The sequence below is a fragment of the Camelina sativa genome, chromosome 11 (genome assembly GCF_000633955.1).
Source record: "Camelina sativa cultivar DH55 chromosome 11, Cs, whole genome shotgun sequence".
Taxonomy (NCBI): domain Eukaryota; kingdom Viridiplantae; phylum Streptophyta; class Magnoliopsida; order Brassicales; family Brassicaceae; genus Camelina; species Camelina sativa.
In genome coordinates, this window is record NC_025695.1 from 48139641 (window position 1) to 48157035 (window position 17395).

Here is a 17395-nt window from a genome sequence, read left to right on the forward strand (position 1 = left end):
AAAAAAAAAAAAAAAAAAAAAAAACTGTCACAAGGATATGATGATTCCGCTCGTTCCCGTCCTTCGCTTCAGGGCCTGCCAATGCTAAAAAAAAACTGAGTCAAAAACACTAATATGTAGCATGAGAGATAAGACAAAAGAGAAAAAGGGGAAAGAACCAGTTAGTAACCTGACGTTTTAATTCTTGTAGAACCTCCTTGCTATAACAAATGATCACCAGGGAGATCAGAAGACATTATTGATAACCTGAACATACAATAACAAAGTCTATGAGAACAAACAGATTGTTACTTAAAAGATACCCAAGGGTAAGAGGAAGGAAAACCTGAATAAACCAGAAGGAGATAAGACAGAGCTAACAGGGAACCACAAGATCAAAGACATCTTTCAAGCACAAAATACCAATTAAAAAAAGGATGAGCATTTCACATTAGAAANAAAAAAAAAAAAAAAAAAAAACGTCACAAGCATATTAGATCAAACACTAAACATAAATGTAGCATGAGAGATAAGACCAACAGATAAAATAAAGGGGAAGAAACAGTTAGTAACCTGACATTTTTCTCTTTTAGAACCTCACTACCTAAGAAAAAAGATAATGCCAACATCACTAGTGAGATCAATATACATTACTAGTATCCTGAAACATCCAATAACAAAGTCAATGGAAACAAACAGATTGTTAAAGGATACACAAGGAAAAGAGGAAAAACCAACCTGAGTAAACCACAGTTACAACCTTCTACATCAGAGAGCTCAGACTTAGCAGATCTAAAAGACATAATAACATTCAATACAAAAACTACTTACAAAGGAAAAAGTATATGATTAAACTCGTTTGGAAGATAACTTACCTGCATATGAATATATGTAGACAGACATCAGCAGAGAAACAGAGAGGAGTGCTTGATGCAGAAAATTTGGAAACAACCGATAAAAGACACACAGAGGACAGATCATACCTAACCAAAAATAGCCAAAATTAAATAAATCAACCAATAGCAGAAAGGTGTATAGATGCGAAGTAACCCGAAACACCAGATTACACACATCAAGCCAAAAGAGAAACTAACCTCTTGAGAAATCAGAAGAAGCCAAAAGAGAAAGGAAGAGAAGAAAGATTCAACAGAGCAATCCCATTGCCTCCACGATCTGCATCAAAAGAGAGAGGGAAAGATATCAATTATACAAACAAAAAAATCCAAACAGAGAAAACGAGTGACAAGGATCAATCAAACCTATGACCGATAGATCTTCTTAGTATACGCCTCCATAATGACCGATGGATCATATAACATGAATTAGAGTGACAACGATCAGTCAAGCCATCACCGGTCAATCGTAGGATCCTTCACTAACCTAAACCACAAGTTAATAACGTGTAATTAGAAAAAACCACCGAACCAAAGTGACGATCCATAATAAGGAAACAGAGATACGTTTAGAGCAAGGAACCTGTGCGAAGGCCTGAAGATGTATTATGGACAAAAATATGTGATGATCAGATCATAATTCCCTCCCAAAAAACCTGTAAGACGAAGAAAGAAACGTAAGGAACAAAACTATAAAAGAAGAAGAGGTGAAAGATGTGTTAAGAGGATGAACAAAACCAATGAAGACGTTGCACAGAGAAGAAGTGAAGCGTGTCCATCAAAGCCATAACTGATCCAAAACCTGAAATAACAAGAGATAAGAGGTTATATAAAAAAAGCAACCGATGATGTTGAAAACTCCCTGATGGCACAGTCCAAAACTGAGGAAGCCAAAACTAATTATCCAGTTAATGAAAACAATTAGATAGTAAGCATATATACCAAAGGGAAAGAGATGAGGAAATACCTCACATGTACGTCCAGCCTAGTGCAACAGAGGAGCTCTCAGAAATAAGTAAGCATATCACCTAAAGAGACTTGAGAAAACAAAAGACATTGAATACACAAACTAGTTAAACACAGGAGAAGTATAAGAGCAAATAAGATAAAGAAGGACAAAAAAAAAAAACAGGAGAACAAATCATACCTAGAAGATGTAACACAAGATATCAGAATCATAAGAATTTAACAGAGCAATCCCACACTACCTCAACTACGACCTGCATCATCATCAGACATATAGAAGATGTTATATTAGATTATATCCAAAATATTAAGAATTAGAGGGGATGAAAGGGACAGAAATCCAAATAACTAGACCTGCATCAATCAAAGCCATCACAGATCAATCGTAGCGCATCCTCCTCCTCCTCCACAAAATCTAAATCAACAAAACAAAACAAAACGACAAGTGAATACGATTGCAATTTAGAAAACCCAAAGTTTGAAAACTAAGAAGCGAGAACGAAGTGCCTGAGAAAATATATAGATCGATCATAGCATTATCTACCAGCACAATCTACAACAGCAAACCTAAAAATAAGATTTAATAAACCAAACCGTAGGACGACTCGTGAAGAAGAATAACAGAGCGACCCAAACCCTACTGATGGAATTTGAGAGAGACCCAAACCCTAGCGAAGAATTCGCTTGAAAAAGACCTGCAAGACGAACAAAACAAATTACAAAAATCAGAGACTCGTGAAGAAGAAGAAGAAGAATAACAGAGCGAAATAGAGATTCAATTGAAACAAAATCAACAAACCCTAGAGAAGATTTCACCGGTAGGAACGAACGAACTAGTAGCCATGATCGGTTGAATACAAAAGATCATAGACCCGTCGGGGTTTACGAAATTACCACACCACACCACACCACCAGCCGTACAAACGGAGGACAACAAAATTAGAAAAAAAAAAATAAAGAAGATGAAGAAGTGGAGCGCTTTATTTATAGATAAGGTTTACGACGGTCAGGATTTGATGTTAGCTTCTTTCCTATTTCCTTTTGTTTTTATGTTTTCCTTTTTTCCTATTAGTCTTCTAGAATCTTTATTTTGATATTTCCTTTTCTTTTTGTTATTACCGTTAGCTGTCGGCCCAACTAAACAATATCAAAAATGTTTGGGCCTTTTTCACAATCAATTCATCTGATACAAGAGAATCTCTTTACGTCCAGTATACTTTTTTTTTTTTTTTTGACAACTCTTTATGTCCAGTATTATTCCTATTTTATAACGGTTGATCTAACAGTCTAATTACTAGTCTAGTTCAAAACAATTGATGTAATTGATCCACAATTAATGAAATAAAAAATCATATGATTTGATGTTAAAATTGGATGTTTTTATAAACCCATGAATAATATAAAAATTATAGTGGAAACAAAATCATGATTTTAGATTGCTTATACTTATACAACACATTGCTTCACAAAAACCTATTTTATAGAAAAATCTATATTGTATATGGTTATTGACCAAAAATAATTTGAAGTAGTATTAGTATACGACTATACGGTTACTTGTGAGTAACAATTATTATTGTCTTGATGAAGAAAATATAACACTTGGTAAAAAGATAACCGTTGATCATACACATATAATAATATTATTAACCTTTTTATTTCACAAAAAACAACCCATGATGCAATCCATACATAACACACACACAAACACACACAAACTATGATTATTATGTAAAAATGTTCTCCACGAGATAAGGCTGTACACATACACATGTATACGCATATAAACTCGTCTACATATTTTATATATATATATATATATATATATATATGTTCATATCAATAATAAAGTTTACATGCATTCTCACTTTTTTTTTTTTTGTCATAAAATACAATCTTTCACTCCTTAAAAAGATATAGAATCTCGGGATATCTTTGGATCTGATCAGGCTATCTCACAAGAATTCCATAAGCTCATGTGTGTTTATATATCAGCGATTGTGTATCGGTCTTTTCTTGTTCGCAGAATTATAATCCATATCCACCAATCCATCAATATCACTTCCTCCACCTTCATGCCTTAGTTTCTGACTCTCTTGACCCTTCTCCACAACCAATAGCGTTCTGTTCCTCACAATTTCTCGTAAGCTTCGTGCTAAAAAACCCAAATATTTTTATATCAACCACTATAATTGTTTGATATTAATCAATAAAATAAAAGTTTCATTCAAAGTTCATGTGTGTATAGAATTTGATATAACTACATATAAACCTGTGATGTTTGTGTTTGTGTGTAACACATATTAAATTTACCTTGAGTAGGAGAAGAAATGAAGAGTATGAGAAGAAGTGCCACGAGGAGAGACTTGTTGGAAACCCTAATTGCCATTTTTGGAAGAGAGACTTTTTTCTTCTTCTTTTTCTGTGGGTTATATATCTATCTTTCTCGTTGAACCTTTTTGTGTTTATATATAGGAGATGAATGATTCTATGATGAACTTATGGTCCCATTTTTATATCAGAATTGAATAACGTTTTGGAAGTTATTGAGACATATGGGTCTACGGATTTTGACGTCGATATTTCTCTGTCTTCCCACATTAACATGCATATCTATCCCCACATAATTGATTCTTCTTGTTTGCAAACAAAATAATTAAATGATGATAATTTATGCAATCACTTTTTTTGAATGAGAAACAGAATTCCGGTTACAAATTAACTGCTTTTCATTTCACATTTGTACACATATAATTTGTTTATGTAAGACGTTGAATGTAGAAAGTGTAGATTTGATGAGAGTAAGAACAAAGGTGTTTAGGAAGAATTAATATTAAACTTTCATGATTTCAATGATACAATCTGCATTCTCTTGTATAGAGATTTAGTTTCCTATTCTAAGATATATATAAATGTAAATAATACATTAGATAAATATAAACATTCCTAAACTATATATATTCTAGATCTTCATGTATTCCATATTCTTGGACAATCATAACCGTCGATCTCTCGGTTTGATCTCCGGTTCTCAATCTCCCAATATCCTCCGGCAAGCTCATACGTGGTAACACGTGTGAGATTGGACAAATCTTCAAAATAACGGCTTTATACCCGGCCGTCGGGTCATCATCAACATTTATATCCGGTCGTAGGGTTCAATGCGGCTTCAATACCCAGCCGTTAGGTCATCGACATTTATACCCGATCGTAGGGTCATCAACGGCGTTTATACTCGACCGTAGAGTCATCAACGGCGTTTATACTCGGCCGTAGAGTCATCAACGTGGCATTTATACTCAGCCATAGAGTCAATTCCTTAAGTTGTGCTCGATTAAGCAATAAACCCAAAATTATGATAAACTTGGTGAAACATTGTCACCATCAATCTTCAACACCATCCACCAAGAGGATAAGTACATGTCTCCTTTTTTTTTTTTTTGAATAAAAATCAGAAGAAACTTGCATAAGAAGCAAGCCACGAAAGGTTAAAGAAATTAGAATTTTTTTTCTCAAAGATAAACGATAGAAAATAGATAGAACATCATAGAAGCGGAAGCAAACAAAAGATCCATAGGATCGACCGCTCTAATACCATGTAGATTTGATGAGAGTAAAAACACAAAGGTGTTTAGGAAGAATTAATATTAAACTCTCATGATTTCAATGATACAATCTGCATTCTCTTATATAGAGATTTAGTTTCATATTCTAAGATATATATAAATGTAAATAATACATTAGATAAATATAAACATTCCTAAACTATATATATTCTAGATCTTCATGTATTCCATATTCTTGGACAATCATAACCGTCGATCTCTCGGTTTGATCTCCGGTTCTCAATCTCCCAATATCCTCCGGCAAGCTCATACGTGGTAACACGTGTGAGATTGGACAAATCTTCAAAATAACGGCTTTATACCCGGCCGTCGGGTCATCATCAACATTTATATCCGGTCGTAGGGTTCAATGCGGCTTCAATACCCAGCCGTTAGGTCATCGACATTTATACCCGATCGTAGGGTCATCAACGGCGTTTATACTCGACCGTAGAGTCATCAACGGCGTTTATACTCGGCCGTAGAGTCATCAACGTGGCATTTATACTCAGCCATAGAGTCAATTCCTTAAGTTGTGCTCGATTAAGCAATAAACCCAAAATTATGATAAACTTGGTGAAACATTGTCACCATCAATCTTCAACACCATCCACCAAGAGGATAAGTACATGTCTCCTTTTTTTTTTTTTTGAATAAAAATCAGAAGAAACTTGCATAAGAAGCAAGCCACGAAAGGTTAAAGAAATTAGAATTTTTTTTCTCAAAGATAAACGATAGAAAATAGATAGAACATCATAGAAGCGGAAGCAAACAAAAGATCCATAGGATCGACCGCTCTAATACCATGTAGATTTGATGAGAGTAAAAACACAAAGGTGTTTAGGAAGAATTAATATTAAACTCTCATGATTTCAATGATACAATCTGCATTCTCTTATATAGAGATTTAGTTTCATATTCTAAGATATATATAAATGTAAATAATACATTAGATAAATATAAACATTCCTAAACTATATATATTCTAGATCTTCATGTATTCCATATTCTTGGACAATCATAACCGTCGATCTCTCGGTTTGATCTCCGGTTCTCAATCTCCCAATAAAAAGTAAATCCGGAACACATACCTTACTCCGGTTTAGCAATGAAATTGGTCTGCTGAAATTTGTTGGTAATCAAAAATTAAAGGTGAAATCACGAAGACACGAACGAAGACCAATTGACTTATCACCTCTGATGAAAATGCCTTTACGGTTGATTTCATGAAATTTTTCTCTTTTTCAAAACGCTTCTAGTCCCCAGCTCTCTAGTAAAACTATCCAAATAATATAAGCATATTTCATTATATTGCATGTGGTCTATCTCATTTGGTGAGAGAAAATTCGAGGAGACGATATTGGAGATCGAGTGGTCCTTTGATTATGGAGATGGAGTTGTGTGGTCCTTCAAAAAGAATATGATTTATCAGAACATTAAAAACAAATGATTAATACGCAAGTCAATTAGTGCATGTATTCATATTTTATATTAATAACCTGAAGTTTACATTTAGTACTGTTCTACACACATATAAATACTTTATGTAGTCAATTGTGGACGAAGAGAGATCTTATTATATAACTCCATGTCAAGAATCGTAAGAGTTCATATATAATATAAAAGTTTGAAACCATTTGTATCAGTATCATTATAGGTTTTTTGGCCTTTTGGAAGTTGATGAATTATTGTAAGAGACGATATGATGATCTCAGTTTTTACAGGATTTGAATCTCGTTGATAACGTGGAATTAGGATTAAAAAGAAAAAATGTATAAGAGTGGATCCCATAAGGGATGTAGATTTGGGTAGGGGTCGGGGACATGGTTATAGAGTGCTTAAATATGGCAAAAAGGACGTAAAGTTTTGTTGTGTCATGTGTTTCCCAATTAGCCATTCATTACTATAACTCAATTTCCTCACCTATAAATTCCGACAAGAGTTGGTCTACTTTCTTTTTCCATTTATTTATAATCAATCATCCAAAACTAATAATTTTCTTTTTATTTTATGTATTGATATTACGTACTATAACACGTGAATGAACTATGATACAGAGTTTTCTAATTCAGTCGTTTTTGCTACATCCAAAGGTCTATATGTGGCATTTATTGAAATCCTATAAAAAAAAATTAAAACTCTTAATAAATCTATACTAGTATTTTTTCAGCAGTTTTTGCTCAAAAATACTATTAAGGAAAGTTTTTGCAATTAATGCTATTAATGCAGTTAATTATGTCGACATCTAGCAATTTTATATGGACCTCTTAGTATTTTATGGGCTACTTGATAATTCATAATTTAAGGGCCTCCATTTATTTAGGTTGTAGACAAAACGATATCCAAAATTTCATAGGATCCACGAGAATATACTCTTTTGCTAATAATCTAGATAAAATTTCCGGAAAATGAATTTGTAGACAAAATTTCTGGAAAATTACATTGCAATAACTAAGACATTAATGATATTCTCAATTGCCAAAATGATTCTGAATACAAATGAGTAGACCCTTGATTTATCAGGCATTCAAACTTTAAAAACTTTTATTTGGTTTATTCCGGTTCTTTATTTTAAAGATTTTTAAAAGGTTAAATATGAAAGTTAAGATGATATAGTGTGTTAAAATATCTCGGGACGGGGTTGTATAGCGGGACGGGTTTTATCGATATTTATATAAATTAAAAAATATCAGTAATTCGGTGTTATACGGATAAAACATCATTTCATTATTTTATTAACATTGTCAGTATCAGAGAATAAACATATCCAATTAAATTTATATTGCGGTATTATATGGTTTAATAACAATTATTATATAATTATAACATATTTTTCCAATAAATACAATTTATAATTTTAATATTTTAATTATAAATAATTTTGCCCCGCGGTGTACCGCAGGTCCTAATCTAATAAAAAATTNCTAGCTATCTAGTAAAACCATCCAAATAATATAAGCGTATTTCATTATATTGCATATATGTGGCCTATGTCATATGGTGAGATAAAATTCGAGGAGACGATATTGGAGATCGAGTGGTCCTTTGATTATAGAGATGGAGTTGTGTGGTCCTTCAAAAGGAATATGATTTATCAGAACATTAAAAACAAATGATTAATACGCAAGTCAATTAGTGTATTCATATTTAATATTAATAACCTGAAGTTTACATACTGTTCTACATACATATATAAATACTTTATGTAGTCAATTGTGGACGAAGAGAGATGTTATTACTATATAACTCCATGTCGAGAATCGTAAGAGTTCATATCATATATAATATAAAAGTTTGAAACCATTTGTATCATTATAGGTTTTTTGGTCTTTTGGAAGTTGATGAATTATTGTAAGAGACGATGTGATGATCTCAGTTTTTACAGGATTTGAATCTCGTTGATAACTTGGAATTTGGATTAAAAATAAATGTACTATAAAAGTGGATCCCATAAGGGATGTAGATTTGGGTAGGGGTCGGGGACATGGTTATAGAGTGCTTAAATATGGCAAAAAGGACGTAAAGTTTTGTTGTGTCATGTGTTTCCCAATTAGCCATTCATTACTATAACTCAATTTCCTCACCTATAAATTCCGACAAGAGTTGGTCTACTTTCTTTTTCCATTTATTTACAAGAATCAATCATCCAAAACTAATAATTTTATTTTTATTTTATTTATTGACATTACGTACTATATAACACGTGAATGAACTATGATACAGAGTTTTATAATTCAGTCGTTTTTTGCTACATCCAAAGTCTATATGCGGCATTTATTGAAATCCTATAAAAAAAATTAAACACTTAATGAAACAAAAAATGATAAAAACAGTATGCATCCAAACCCGTATACTCTAAATTCTAACACAAAAGTCATATTTGATGAAAATTGACAATTCTAGTAGTAAATAGTAGTGTGATCCGATTTGATCTATGAGATTTATTGACTTAAAGTTTGAACTTTTCTGTATTATGACCCGATTTTATTTCAACCCCATCATATATATTATAACTTGAAATTATTATGTGTGGACCTAATTACTTTGTGACAAGTTGTTTCTAACACTTTTTAATTTTATAATAGCCAGTTTATATGATTAGCTAGCTACCTTAGTTGATTAGACTTTTAACATTGAATACACCTTGGAACAACAAAAAGAAATAACAATTTGGAAAAATCTAAACATCAGCCAAAACTTTAATGTACCAAGAACCAGTGACAATCACCAGACAACCACCATGATGAATGTCTTAGTTAGTACAGATACCACCATGACCAAAAGAAGAAGCAAGTATCATTCTGTAACTTCTGTTTTTATCTGTCCATAGATTTTTCAATGAGAAGTTTATTCTGAGGATTCACATAAAAACACGTAGCTTATTGAAGATCAACATCAAGGCAATGTTTTGCGCAGACAAGTTGAATTGAAAGAGGGACCATGAGAGCACATGGAAGGTTTTGGCTTCAATTTGATCATTAGTCTTTGTCTCTCTTTCATCACTGTTAACAAGTCTACATTGAAGTCTTGAGGGCTTTTAGACAAGACATGAAATGATCATATCGCTTATCGACAAAATCGTTGTCAGAGAATTTTCAATCTTAGGGGTCTATTCAAAATTCATCCAATTTCTTTCATATATTAGTAAAAAGTGTTTTGTGTATTACATGAGACAATACTTTAACCACAGAACAATTGAGACTTTACAATGGGATGATTTTGTTTTTCAGTTTTGCCAAATGAAACAAGATTTTCAGTAAGATAACTCCTCACCTGTAGAGTTTGGATTCTGGTTACCAGATTTAGCCTCACACAAGTTGAATTCCTGAAGGGTTCTTCGAACAGGACTTGAGAGACCATTTGGTGGAATCAAGACTTTGTCTTGGTTACAATCATAATGTTGTGCTATGTGACTTGAAGGAACATGAGCTACTGAAGTATTTACGTTTGGTGGTGCAAATTGTTGGTAGTGGTGGAACTCTTGCACGGGGATTGGTGGTATTGACGTCTCCTCAGGTTCATATTCAAGCTCATTCTGCATAAAGGTTTTAAAAAGAGTAGACACAAATAACTTTTCAGACCAAATTCAAGATCTTTGGACATATAGTATGCGAAGTTAGTCAAACAAAAGGAAGAGGTAACAATCAATCTAAATACCAACAACGTAAGCACAAGCTTAAAGCTAGAGTGCAAAGCATAATCACAAACCAGATACTGATTCAAAGGTAAGAACCTGCAAGTAGGTAGTAATATCAACTGTAGATACTCTAATTCCTTGTTCTTCTTGTCTCACAATCCATTGGTAAAGTTTCTCCTGTTAAACAACAATTCTTATTCCATCAGACCAATAAGAACTCAAAAATTTCATATTACAATATCATGAAACGCTATTGAATGACGCAAAGAACATTAAGCCTGCCACCATAAGGGAGCAACGATCCCCTAGTCCATCAATCTAGTTAGTCTAAGTTAAAAAAGACAAAAGCAGGAACCTCAAGATCAAAAGGCCATAACTTTGATCAGTAAGACCACTTATCAGCTTTATATATCGATGAGAAACCAATTAAGAGTGTCTGTCTATCTCCAATGATTCAATAACTACAGTTGAACAACTCAAAGAGAGTAAAGCAAGCAGGGCAAACAAGACCAAAACAACAACAGAGGAATCAAAAATTGGATATTCACGAATTCAGTAATACCATCACCAATAACTCTAACCTTGAGATTTAAACAGCAACAAAAAACAAAACACAAGGCTTCAATTTTGCGAGTCAAGATAGTAAACCAACATCAAACAAGAAAAAAGTATTCAGCTTTTCATCGAACCCAAAAACCAAAATCGAGACTTTGATATAGAGAAACAAGGCCTCAAGAGAGAGAGAGAGAACAGTCACAAACCATGCCGCGACGTTCACCGGCGAGGAAAGAGACGCGTTGGTGGTTCATGGCATGGGTATAGAGCTGAGAGAGCGAATTAGCAGCGCCTCGAAACGCGCCGTACATTGTTCGATCAACCTCATCGAGCCGTGTGGCTTCCTCGGATTTTCGCTTCTTCACCATTAGAGTCCGAACGAATCACAAACCATAGAAATTATAAAAAAAAATTAGGGATTTTTGAGGATTGAATTTGTTAAAAGCAATGTAAAAAAGAAGAAGGATTTGATTGTTGGTGAAGGGAAGAAGAAGAGAGAGACTTGTGGCATTACTTCTGTAGAGATTCTGCCACGTGGATATCATGCTACTTGTGGGTCCCTTTATTGTCCTTCAGACAAAAAAGAAGTTTCTGAGAAAGCCTTTTTAAACTTCGGTGAGTTCGGTTCGGTCCATGAACCTTTACTATTTCATTCATTCTTTGATTGAAGGATATAGACATAATTGTAAAAACAATTAATCTTTCTTGAGAAATTATGGATAAACTTTTCCTATATTTTTTTGGGAGGAGGCCAAGTCTGTTTCTGAGAATTACTTGGTTTTCCAGTCTTCTTTGGAGGAAAGAAATTCTTCGACTCGCTACCAGGTTGATGGCTCCTGAAAAGGGTCGGATTCTTTGGAAGGTTTGGGTTGGTGGTATGATAACAATAATGATAGGACGATACTTATGGGAACTCGCAGTTTGCGATGTAGTCCCTCTTCTCTTCGTTCGGAGTTTCAAACCTTGTTATTGGCTATGGAGTCTCTTCGGGCGGTGGGGATAGATTGTCCCAATTTTGAATCTGATAGCTCCGAGTTGGTGACGATGGTACGGGCACCCGACGATTGGCCAGCCTTCTCGTATTTACTAGAAGATTTCCAATCCCTCAGATCATCCTTCTCTTCCTTCACCCTGTCCTAGATTCCGAGGACGTCAAACGTGCGAGCAGACTGCCTGGCCCGCTCTTCTAGATTTTTAGCTTATGAACTTTTTTTTGTAAACTCTTCTCCTCCAACTTGGGCAACCAACTTTGGAATCACCTTTTAATTTATTTAAATGTTTGGTTGGAAAAAAAAAAACTTTCCTATATTTAAAAGAGATCCCTATTTAAAATATGGTGTATTATTAATATTTTAATGGTTTGTTAAAAAAAAATATATTCAACCAATAGTAATAAAGTGCTATTTCATTGTTTCAATTTCTGTTAAAAAAAAAAGCTATTCGACCAATTTTAAACAGCGATATACTCTCTTAACCAAAAAAAAACCAAAAAAAATACTAACAGATTCCGAAAAAATATACAACACACCTTTATAACTTATGATTCTTTCTTAAAATAGAAATTTATTTTAAGCTTCATCTGTCTCACTAACAACCTAAAAACATTCCTATTACAACGACCACCCAACCCAAAGACACGAAGAAGAAATTTACCGACCGGAAGAAGAAAAAAAAAACATTAATCAACCAAAAAAAAATAAAAAAACACATCTTTCTAGATCAAACAAACCCCAAAATTATCATTCATCGTCGCCTTCTCAATATGGCCGGAAGAGCAGCGATGCTCGTTAACGTTGGGACGGTTACAATGACCGTTTTGACCCTGGGTAGTTTGGTCGGAGGCTTCGGTGTGAATTGGGGCAATATCGCATCGCATCCGTTGAATCCCAGCATTGTTGTTCAGATGCTTAAAGACAATAAGATCAATAAAGTGAAGCTTTTTGACGCGGATTCATGGACTATGAATGCTTTGGCCGGTACAAACATGGAGGTTATGGTCGGAATCCCTAATAACCTTCTTGAATCTCTCGCCGACGATTACGATAATGCTAAAGATTGGGTCAAAGAAAACGTTACTCATTATATGCGCAAAGGTGGCGTCGACATCAAGTAACCCTCAAAACTTTTTTCTTTTCTTTTTCCTTATCGTATTCGATTGTTCTGTCCGATCGACTACATAAATCGATTTGGGTTGATCAACATTTATGTATAGGTATGTCGCTGTTGGGAACGAGCCGTTTTTGTCTGCATACAACGGATCGTTCTTGAAGACAACATTTCCCGCGTTAAAGAACATCCACAAGGCATTAAAAGAAGCTGGTCATACCGATAAAATCAAAGCCACGATCCCACAAAACGCAGAAGTTTACCAATCAGCCAACGACAAGCCTTCAGAAGGAGATTTCCGCAAGGATGTGAAGCAAACTATGGTCGACATCGTCACTTACTTCCATGACAACGACTTACCTTTCACAGTCAACATATACCCTTTCCTTAGTCTTTACCTAAACGAGCATTTTCCTGTTGAATTCGCTTTTCTTGACGGTGATGGTCAGACGATTAATGATAAAGGAAAGAATTACGATAACGTGTTCGACGCGAATTACGACACGCTCGTTTACGCGTTGAAGAAAGCTGGGATTCATGATATGAAGATCATCGTTGGGGAGGTAAGTAACGTTAATTAAAACCAAATTAATGGTTGTTAGAATATATCAAGCATGTTAAATTGTTTATTGTATTTGGTTATGTTTCTCTTTGTAGGTTGGATGGCCAACAGAGGGTCATAAATATGCGACGCCGAAGCTAGCAGAGAAATTCTATGCAGGGCTTATGAAAAGACTTGCCAAGGACGGTGGGACTCCAACGAGACCTGAGAGGTTAGAGGTTTATCTCTTCGGTTTCCTCGACGAAGACATGAAGAGTATTCTTCCTGGACCCTTTGAGAGACATTGGGGAATCTTTAGGTGAAAGACTTTTCTCTTCATATCTTAAACTATATTTCTTGAACAACAAGTCACCTTTTGTTATTTTTTCTAATGTACTTAGAGTTTGACCGGTCTTCTCTTAATATAATTCACATTAAAATTGTTAATGGAATGATAAAACAACGGAAACATTAGTAACGTCTATATTTTTTCAACCAGATACGATGGGACACCGAAGTTCATGCTAGATTTCACTGGACAAGGACGCCAAATTTTGCCTGTTGCAGCTAAGGGTGTTCAATACTTGGAAAAACAATGGTGCGTAGTGAACAAAGACACGGCCAATCTGGACGAGATTGGTCCAGACCTAGACTACGCGTGTTACCACGGGGACTGCACCGCGATGGAGGCCGGGTCAACGTGTAGCAAGCTAACCAAAATTCAAAACATATCATACGCATTTAACATGTATTTCCAGATACAGGACCAAGACGTTAGGGCTTGTGATTTCAAAGGAGCTGCTATGATCTCTAAAGTTAATGCATCCGTGGGAAGTTGCTTGTTCCCAGTTCAGATTGTTAGTGGAAGTGACGATTTCAGGATTAACTTTGTGTTCGGAAGATTCATTCTCTACGGACTTGTTCTTCTTGGATTGGTCACGGCTATATAATTTGTATTTATTTATTTTTTTTATTTTTTGCACTTTGGAGGGAATTTATTATGTACGATTTATGTTATTTAATTTGCTGTTTGTTTATTAACGTTTTGAGTTAGTTGATTTCTATGTGTTTTATAGATCGGTATAATCAAATCACATGTACTCGTTTGAATAGTTTTATTTTTCCATTTGAACGATTTTGATTTGTGTTCATGTTCATCATCTATATATATACACTCAATAGACAATAGTGTTCAATTAGATCCTGATTCGCAAATTTTAGTTTCGAAACAAATGGTTTAATTGTTACATTAAATATTGTTTACTTAACATATGTTTCACCTTGTTAAATCGGAGTAATCGATTCCTTTATTTTCTATAATGGTTTCGATTTGTATAATGTTTTATCATTCAAAATCATTGTTATTTTTACACAAAGTATGTTTCTAGATCAAGATATTTTGTTGCAGGTTCTGTGACATTCAATGGGAAGAAAAGGACATGACGATAATTGCGGTTTGGTGAGAATACTAAATGCTATTTCAAAAGAAGGATGTCTATATATGCCCCAGTGCTTTCATATTTTTCGTTTTTGCTATTTTAGGCATTTTGGTTGTTTTTAAAGCTAATATAACATATATGAGTTATGCACATTTACAAAAAAATTGGTTCCAATAGTAATCTTTACCTTCGACTAGTTTAAACTTTAAACACAGTGTATACTGCGGTAAAGTATGTTGGAATTCTTATTTGAAACGAGTATAGTTTGCGATGACAATTTTTATCAAACAGCTCATATAATTGATACTATAACGCTTAGAAACAAATGCGTTTAAACAAACCTTTAATAATGTGTATCTTATTGATACACATATATTTATTAGTATAGTACGAAATTTTCAATAATGATAATTGAGTAGTCATATCACTGCCAGAATTAACGTAATGAATGCTGCTGACCATTCTATTTCTTCTCTCCTTATTTCCCTTTGATTCTCCTACTTTACTTAAACTTAACTCTTAACAATAGAAGCTAAAAGAGAGAGATATCTATCTATACACAGAGACGAAGAAGAGAGTAATCGATATTTGAGAGGGTGTGAGAGGTTCAAGTTAATTTGTTCCTTTTTTAAAAATTTATTTTTGTAATATGTTAATATTGTCTTCACGATATGCAATGAAACGAGATGTTGTAATCATTGTAATCTTTACAATCTTAGTTTTAATTATTTTCTCGCGGTCAAGTTCGATCCAAGCTGGAAGATTCAGCGGTACAAGAAGAAAGGATAGTTTTTTGAGCGTTGGTCGATCACAACAATATTACAAGAATCATCACGAGTTTGTTGTGATCAAGGGAATGTCAAATTTTAATAAGTTCAGACGAAGATCGTCTAAAGTTCGGAGAAAGATTGATGGCGGCGACGAGGAAGATCAAGAAGAGAAACGATCTATCCCCACGGGTCCGAATCCTTTGCACAACTAGTAGAGTAACGAGAGAGGCAACATACTTCGACTTCGTAAATTGTTCGTTTGGTGTATATACGTACTATGTTAGGTTTTTTTTCTTTTCAAGATTAGTATACTTAGTTAAAGAGACAGGCTTTTTCTGCGATATTACCAGTTAATTTTAAATATTATTTATATATTACCTACCAGTTTTTCATTCTTCGTAGTTTATTAGGTTGGGTTGGAATAAACTGAGATAAAATATTGTTATTGTAATGACTAGAACCAAAATAATATATGTATATGTATTATGTTTTGTTAACGTAATAGTAATACAGTGTTTTCTGTTTATAAATATTGTATATTAAAAAATATATATATAGTAACACAGTGTGTTATGTAATGAACCTTAAGGATATTTTTCGTTGTAAATATAAATATTAGCTGTGATTAACTAAACGGTAACTGTTAATTCAGCATTTTTTGGGTTTATAAAAACACCAAAGTTAAGAACTTTCGTGTTAATTGGATTTCAAAAAATATCAGTGTCATAAAAGAAAGAAAGTGAAATTGCATTTATTTTTGTTGCTGATAGGTGGTGGTAGGCGTACCATTATTGTATATCTCCATCACTTTCACAGCAATACACCAAAAGATAAATGTGTAGCTACACATCTTTTTCTTTTCTTTTCAGATTTACCCCACAAAAAAATGGTTTCTCCCAATTAGAACCCCACACTAACACACACTCCTTCATCTTTGACCAGCCGCCTCACCTCTTTCAGTCTTGTACTTTAGTTTTTTCTTCTCCTTGATTACTTACTAGTTTACAACAATTAGTCATAACCCCTAAACACTTATCTGATATTCAAAATTCTTAATCATTTGCATGGAAATCACTTAAATAGGGAATATTTATAAGATTACGTTATGTGAGTTTCTTAAAACAAAGCCACATTACATGTTTTCTGATTCTCTTTCTGTTAGTCAATTATTATTTCTGGTTTAACGTGATAAAATGAGAATATTATTGTGGTTACAAATAAAGAACAAAAACCATCAACTAACAGAGAAAAGAATCAGAAACATGTAATGTGGCTCCAGGAAAATTCGTCTAACCTTTTAAGACAATATCAAAAGACCACTTTGAGTCGTTGACTTGGGAATAGACTTGCGAAATATTTTTGGTCACACAGTATATGTGTGAGTCAGTGGGTGTAATTTATATA

General features: G+C 33.8%; 4 protein-coding genes and 1 long non-coding RNA gene across 20 annotated transcripts; 2 read left to right on the forward strand and 3 right to left on the reverse strand.

Annotated features, from left to right (window-relative positions):
* Positions 1 to 2819, reverse strand: LOC104727111. 15 transcript variants are annotated; one of them, XR_758174.2, is made up of 14 exons: positions 2638 to 2819; positions 2193 to 2533; positions 2020 to 2092; positions 1840 to 1909; positions 1611 to 1674; positions 1456 to 1528; positions 1239 to 1359; positions 1074 to 1152; positions 855 to 962; positions 718 to 771; positions 553 to 583; positions 326 to 384; positions 170 to 246; positions 1 to 84 (listed from the first exon to the last, which is right to left on the reverse strand). It is a non-coding gene; the product is annotated as an uncharacterized LOC104727111 (long non-coding RNA). The 15 variants fall into 15 exon arrangements; XR_758166.2 differs by having other exon boundaries at positions 170 to 640; positions 2193 to 2253; positions 2433 to 2533; XR_758176.2 differs by having other exon boundaries at positions 170 to 640; positions 2193 to 2253; positions 2406 to 2533.
* LOC104727112 (root meristem growth factor 9) lies at positions 3472 to 4302 on the reverse strand. The gene is made up of 2 exons (XM_010446122.2): positions 4152 to 4302; positions 3472 to 3993 (listed from the first exon to the last, which is right to left on the reverse strand). The coding sequence occupies exons 1-2, from the start codon at positions 4225 to 4227 to the stop codon at positions 3830 to 3832; spliced, it is 240 nt and encodes a 79-aa protein (XP_010444424.1). The 5' UTR covers positions 4228 to 4302; the 3' UTR covers positions 3472 to 3829.
* Positions 10054 to 11601, reverse strand: LOC104727113. 2 transcript variants are annotated; one of them, XM_010446123.2, is made up of 3 exons: positions 11342 to 11601; positions 10677 to 10757; positions 10054 to 10478 (listed from the first exon to the last, which is right to left on the reverse strand). In XM_010446123.2, exons 1-3 carry the CDS (start codon positions 11501 to 11503, stop codon positions 10197 to 10199), a joined length of 525 nt encoding a protein of 174 aa, XP_010444425.1. In that variant the 5' UTR covers positions 11504 to 11601; the 3' UTR covers positions 10054 to 10196. The 2 variants fall into 2 exon arrangements, with proteins under 2 accessions (XP_010444425.1, XP_019087854.1); XM_019232309.1 differs by lacking the exon at positions 10677 to 10757.
* LOC104727114 (glucan endo-1,3-beta-glucosidase 8-like) lies at positions 12771 to 14857 on the forward strand. Its single transcript, XM_010446124.1, has 4 exons — positions 12771 to 13244; positions 13348 to 13804; positions 13899 to 14101; positions 14282 to 14857. Exons 1-4 carry the CDS (start codon positions 12898 to 12900, stop codon positions 14730 to 14732), a joined length of 1458 nt encoding a protein of 485 aa, XP_010444426.1. The 5' UTR covers positions 12771 to 12897; the 3' UTR covers positions 14733 to 14857.
* On the forward strand, positions 15681 to 16475 carry LOC104727115 (CLAVATA3/ESR (CLE)-related protein 21-like). The gene has a single exon (XM_010446125.2). It carries the CDS (start codon positions 15871 to 15873, stop codon positions 16201 to 16203), a length of 333 nt encoding a protein of 110 aa, XP_010444427.1. The 5' UTR covers positions 15681 to 15870; the 3' UTR covers positions 16204 to 16475.

Excerpts from the sequence above, each read along its gene's own strand:
- LOC104727112 (XM_010446122.2), bottom strand. The coding sequence starts at position 4,227 with ATGGCAATTAGGGTTTCCAACAAGTCTCTCCTCGTGGCACTTCTTCTC. Across the intron at positions 3,994-4,151 it reads CATTTCTTCTCCTACTCAAG|CACGAAGCTTACGAGAAATT; the intron begins GTAAATTTAATA and ends TGGGTTTTTTAG.
- LOC104727115 (XM_010446125.2), top strand. The coding sequence starts at position 15,871 with ATGTTAATATTGTCTTCACGATATGCAATGAAACGAGATGTTGTAATC.
- LOC104727114 (XM_010446124.1), top strand. The coding sequence starts at position 12,898 with ATGGCCGGAAGAGCAGCGATGCTCGTTAACGTTGGGACGGTTACAATG. Across the intron at positions 13,805-13,898 it reads TGAAGATCATCGTTGGGGAG|GTTGGATGGCCAACAGAGGG; the intron begins GTAAGTAACGTT and ends TTCTCTTTGTAG. Across the intron at positions 14,102-14,281 it reads AGACATTGGGGAATCTTTAG|ATACGATGGGACACCGAAGT; the intron begins GTGAAAGACTTT and ends TTTTTCAACCAG.
- LOC104727113 (XM_010446123.2), bottom strand. The coding sequence starts at position 11,503 with ATGGTGAAGAAGCGAAAATCCGAGGAAGCCACACGGCTCGATGAGGTT. Across the intron at positions 10,758-11,341 it reads CCGGTGAACGTCGCGGCATG|GAGAAACTTTACCAATGGAT; the intron begins GTTTGTGACTGT and ends GTTGTTTAACAG. Across the intron at positions 10,479-10,676 it reads ATATTACTACCTACTTGCAG|AATGAGCTTGAATATGAACC; the intron begins GTTCTTACCTTT and ends ACCTTTATGCAG.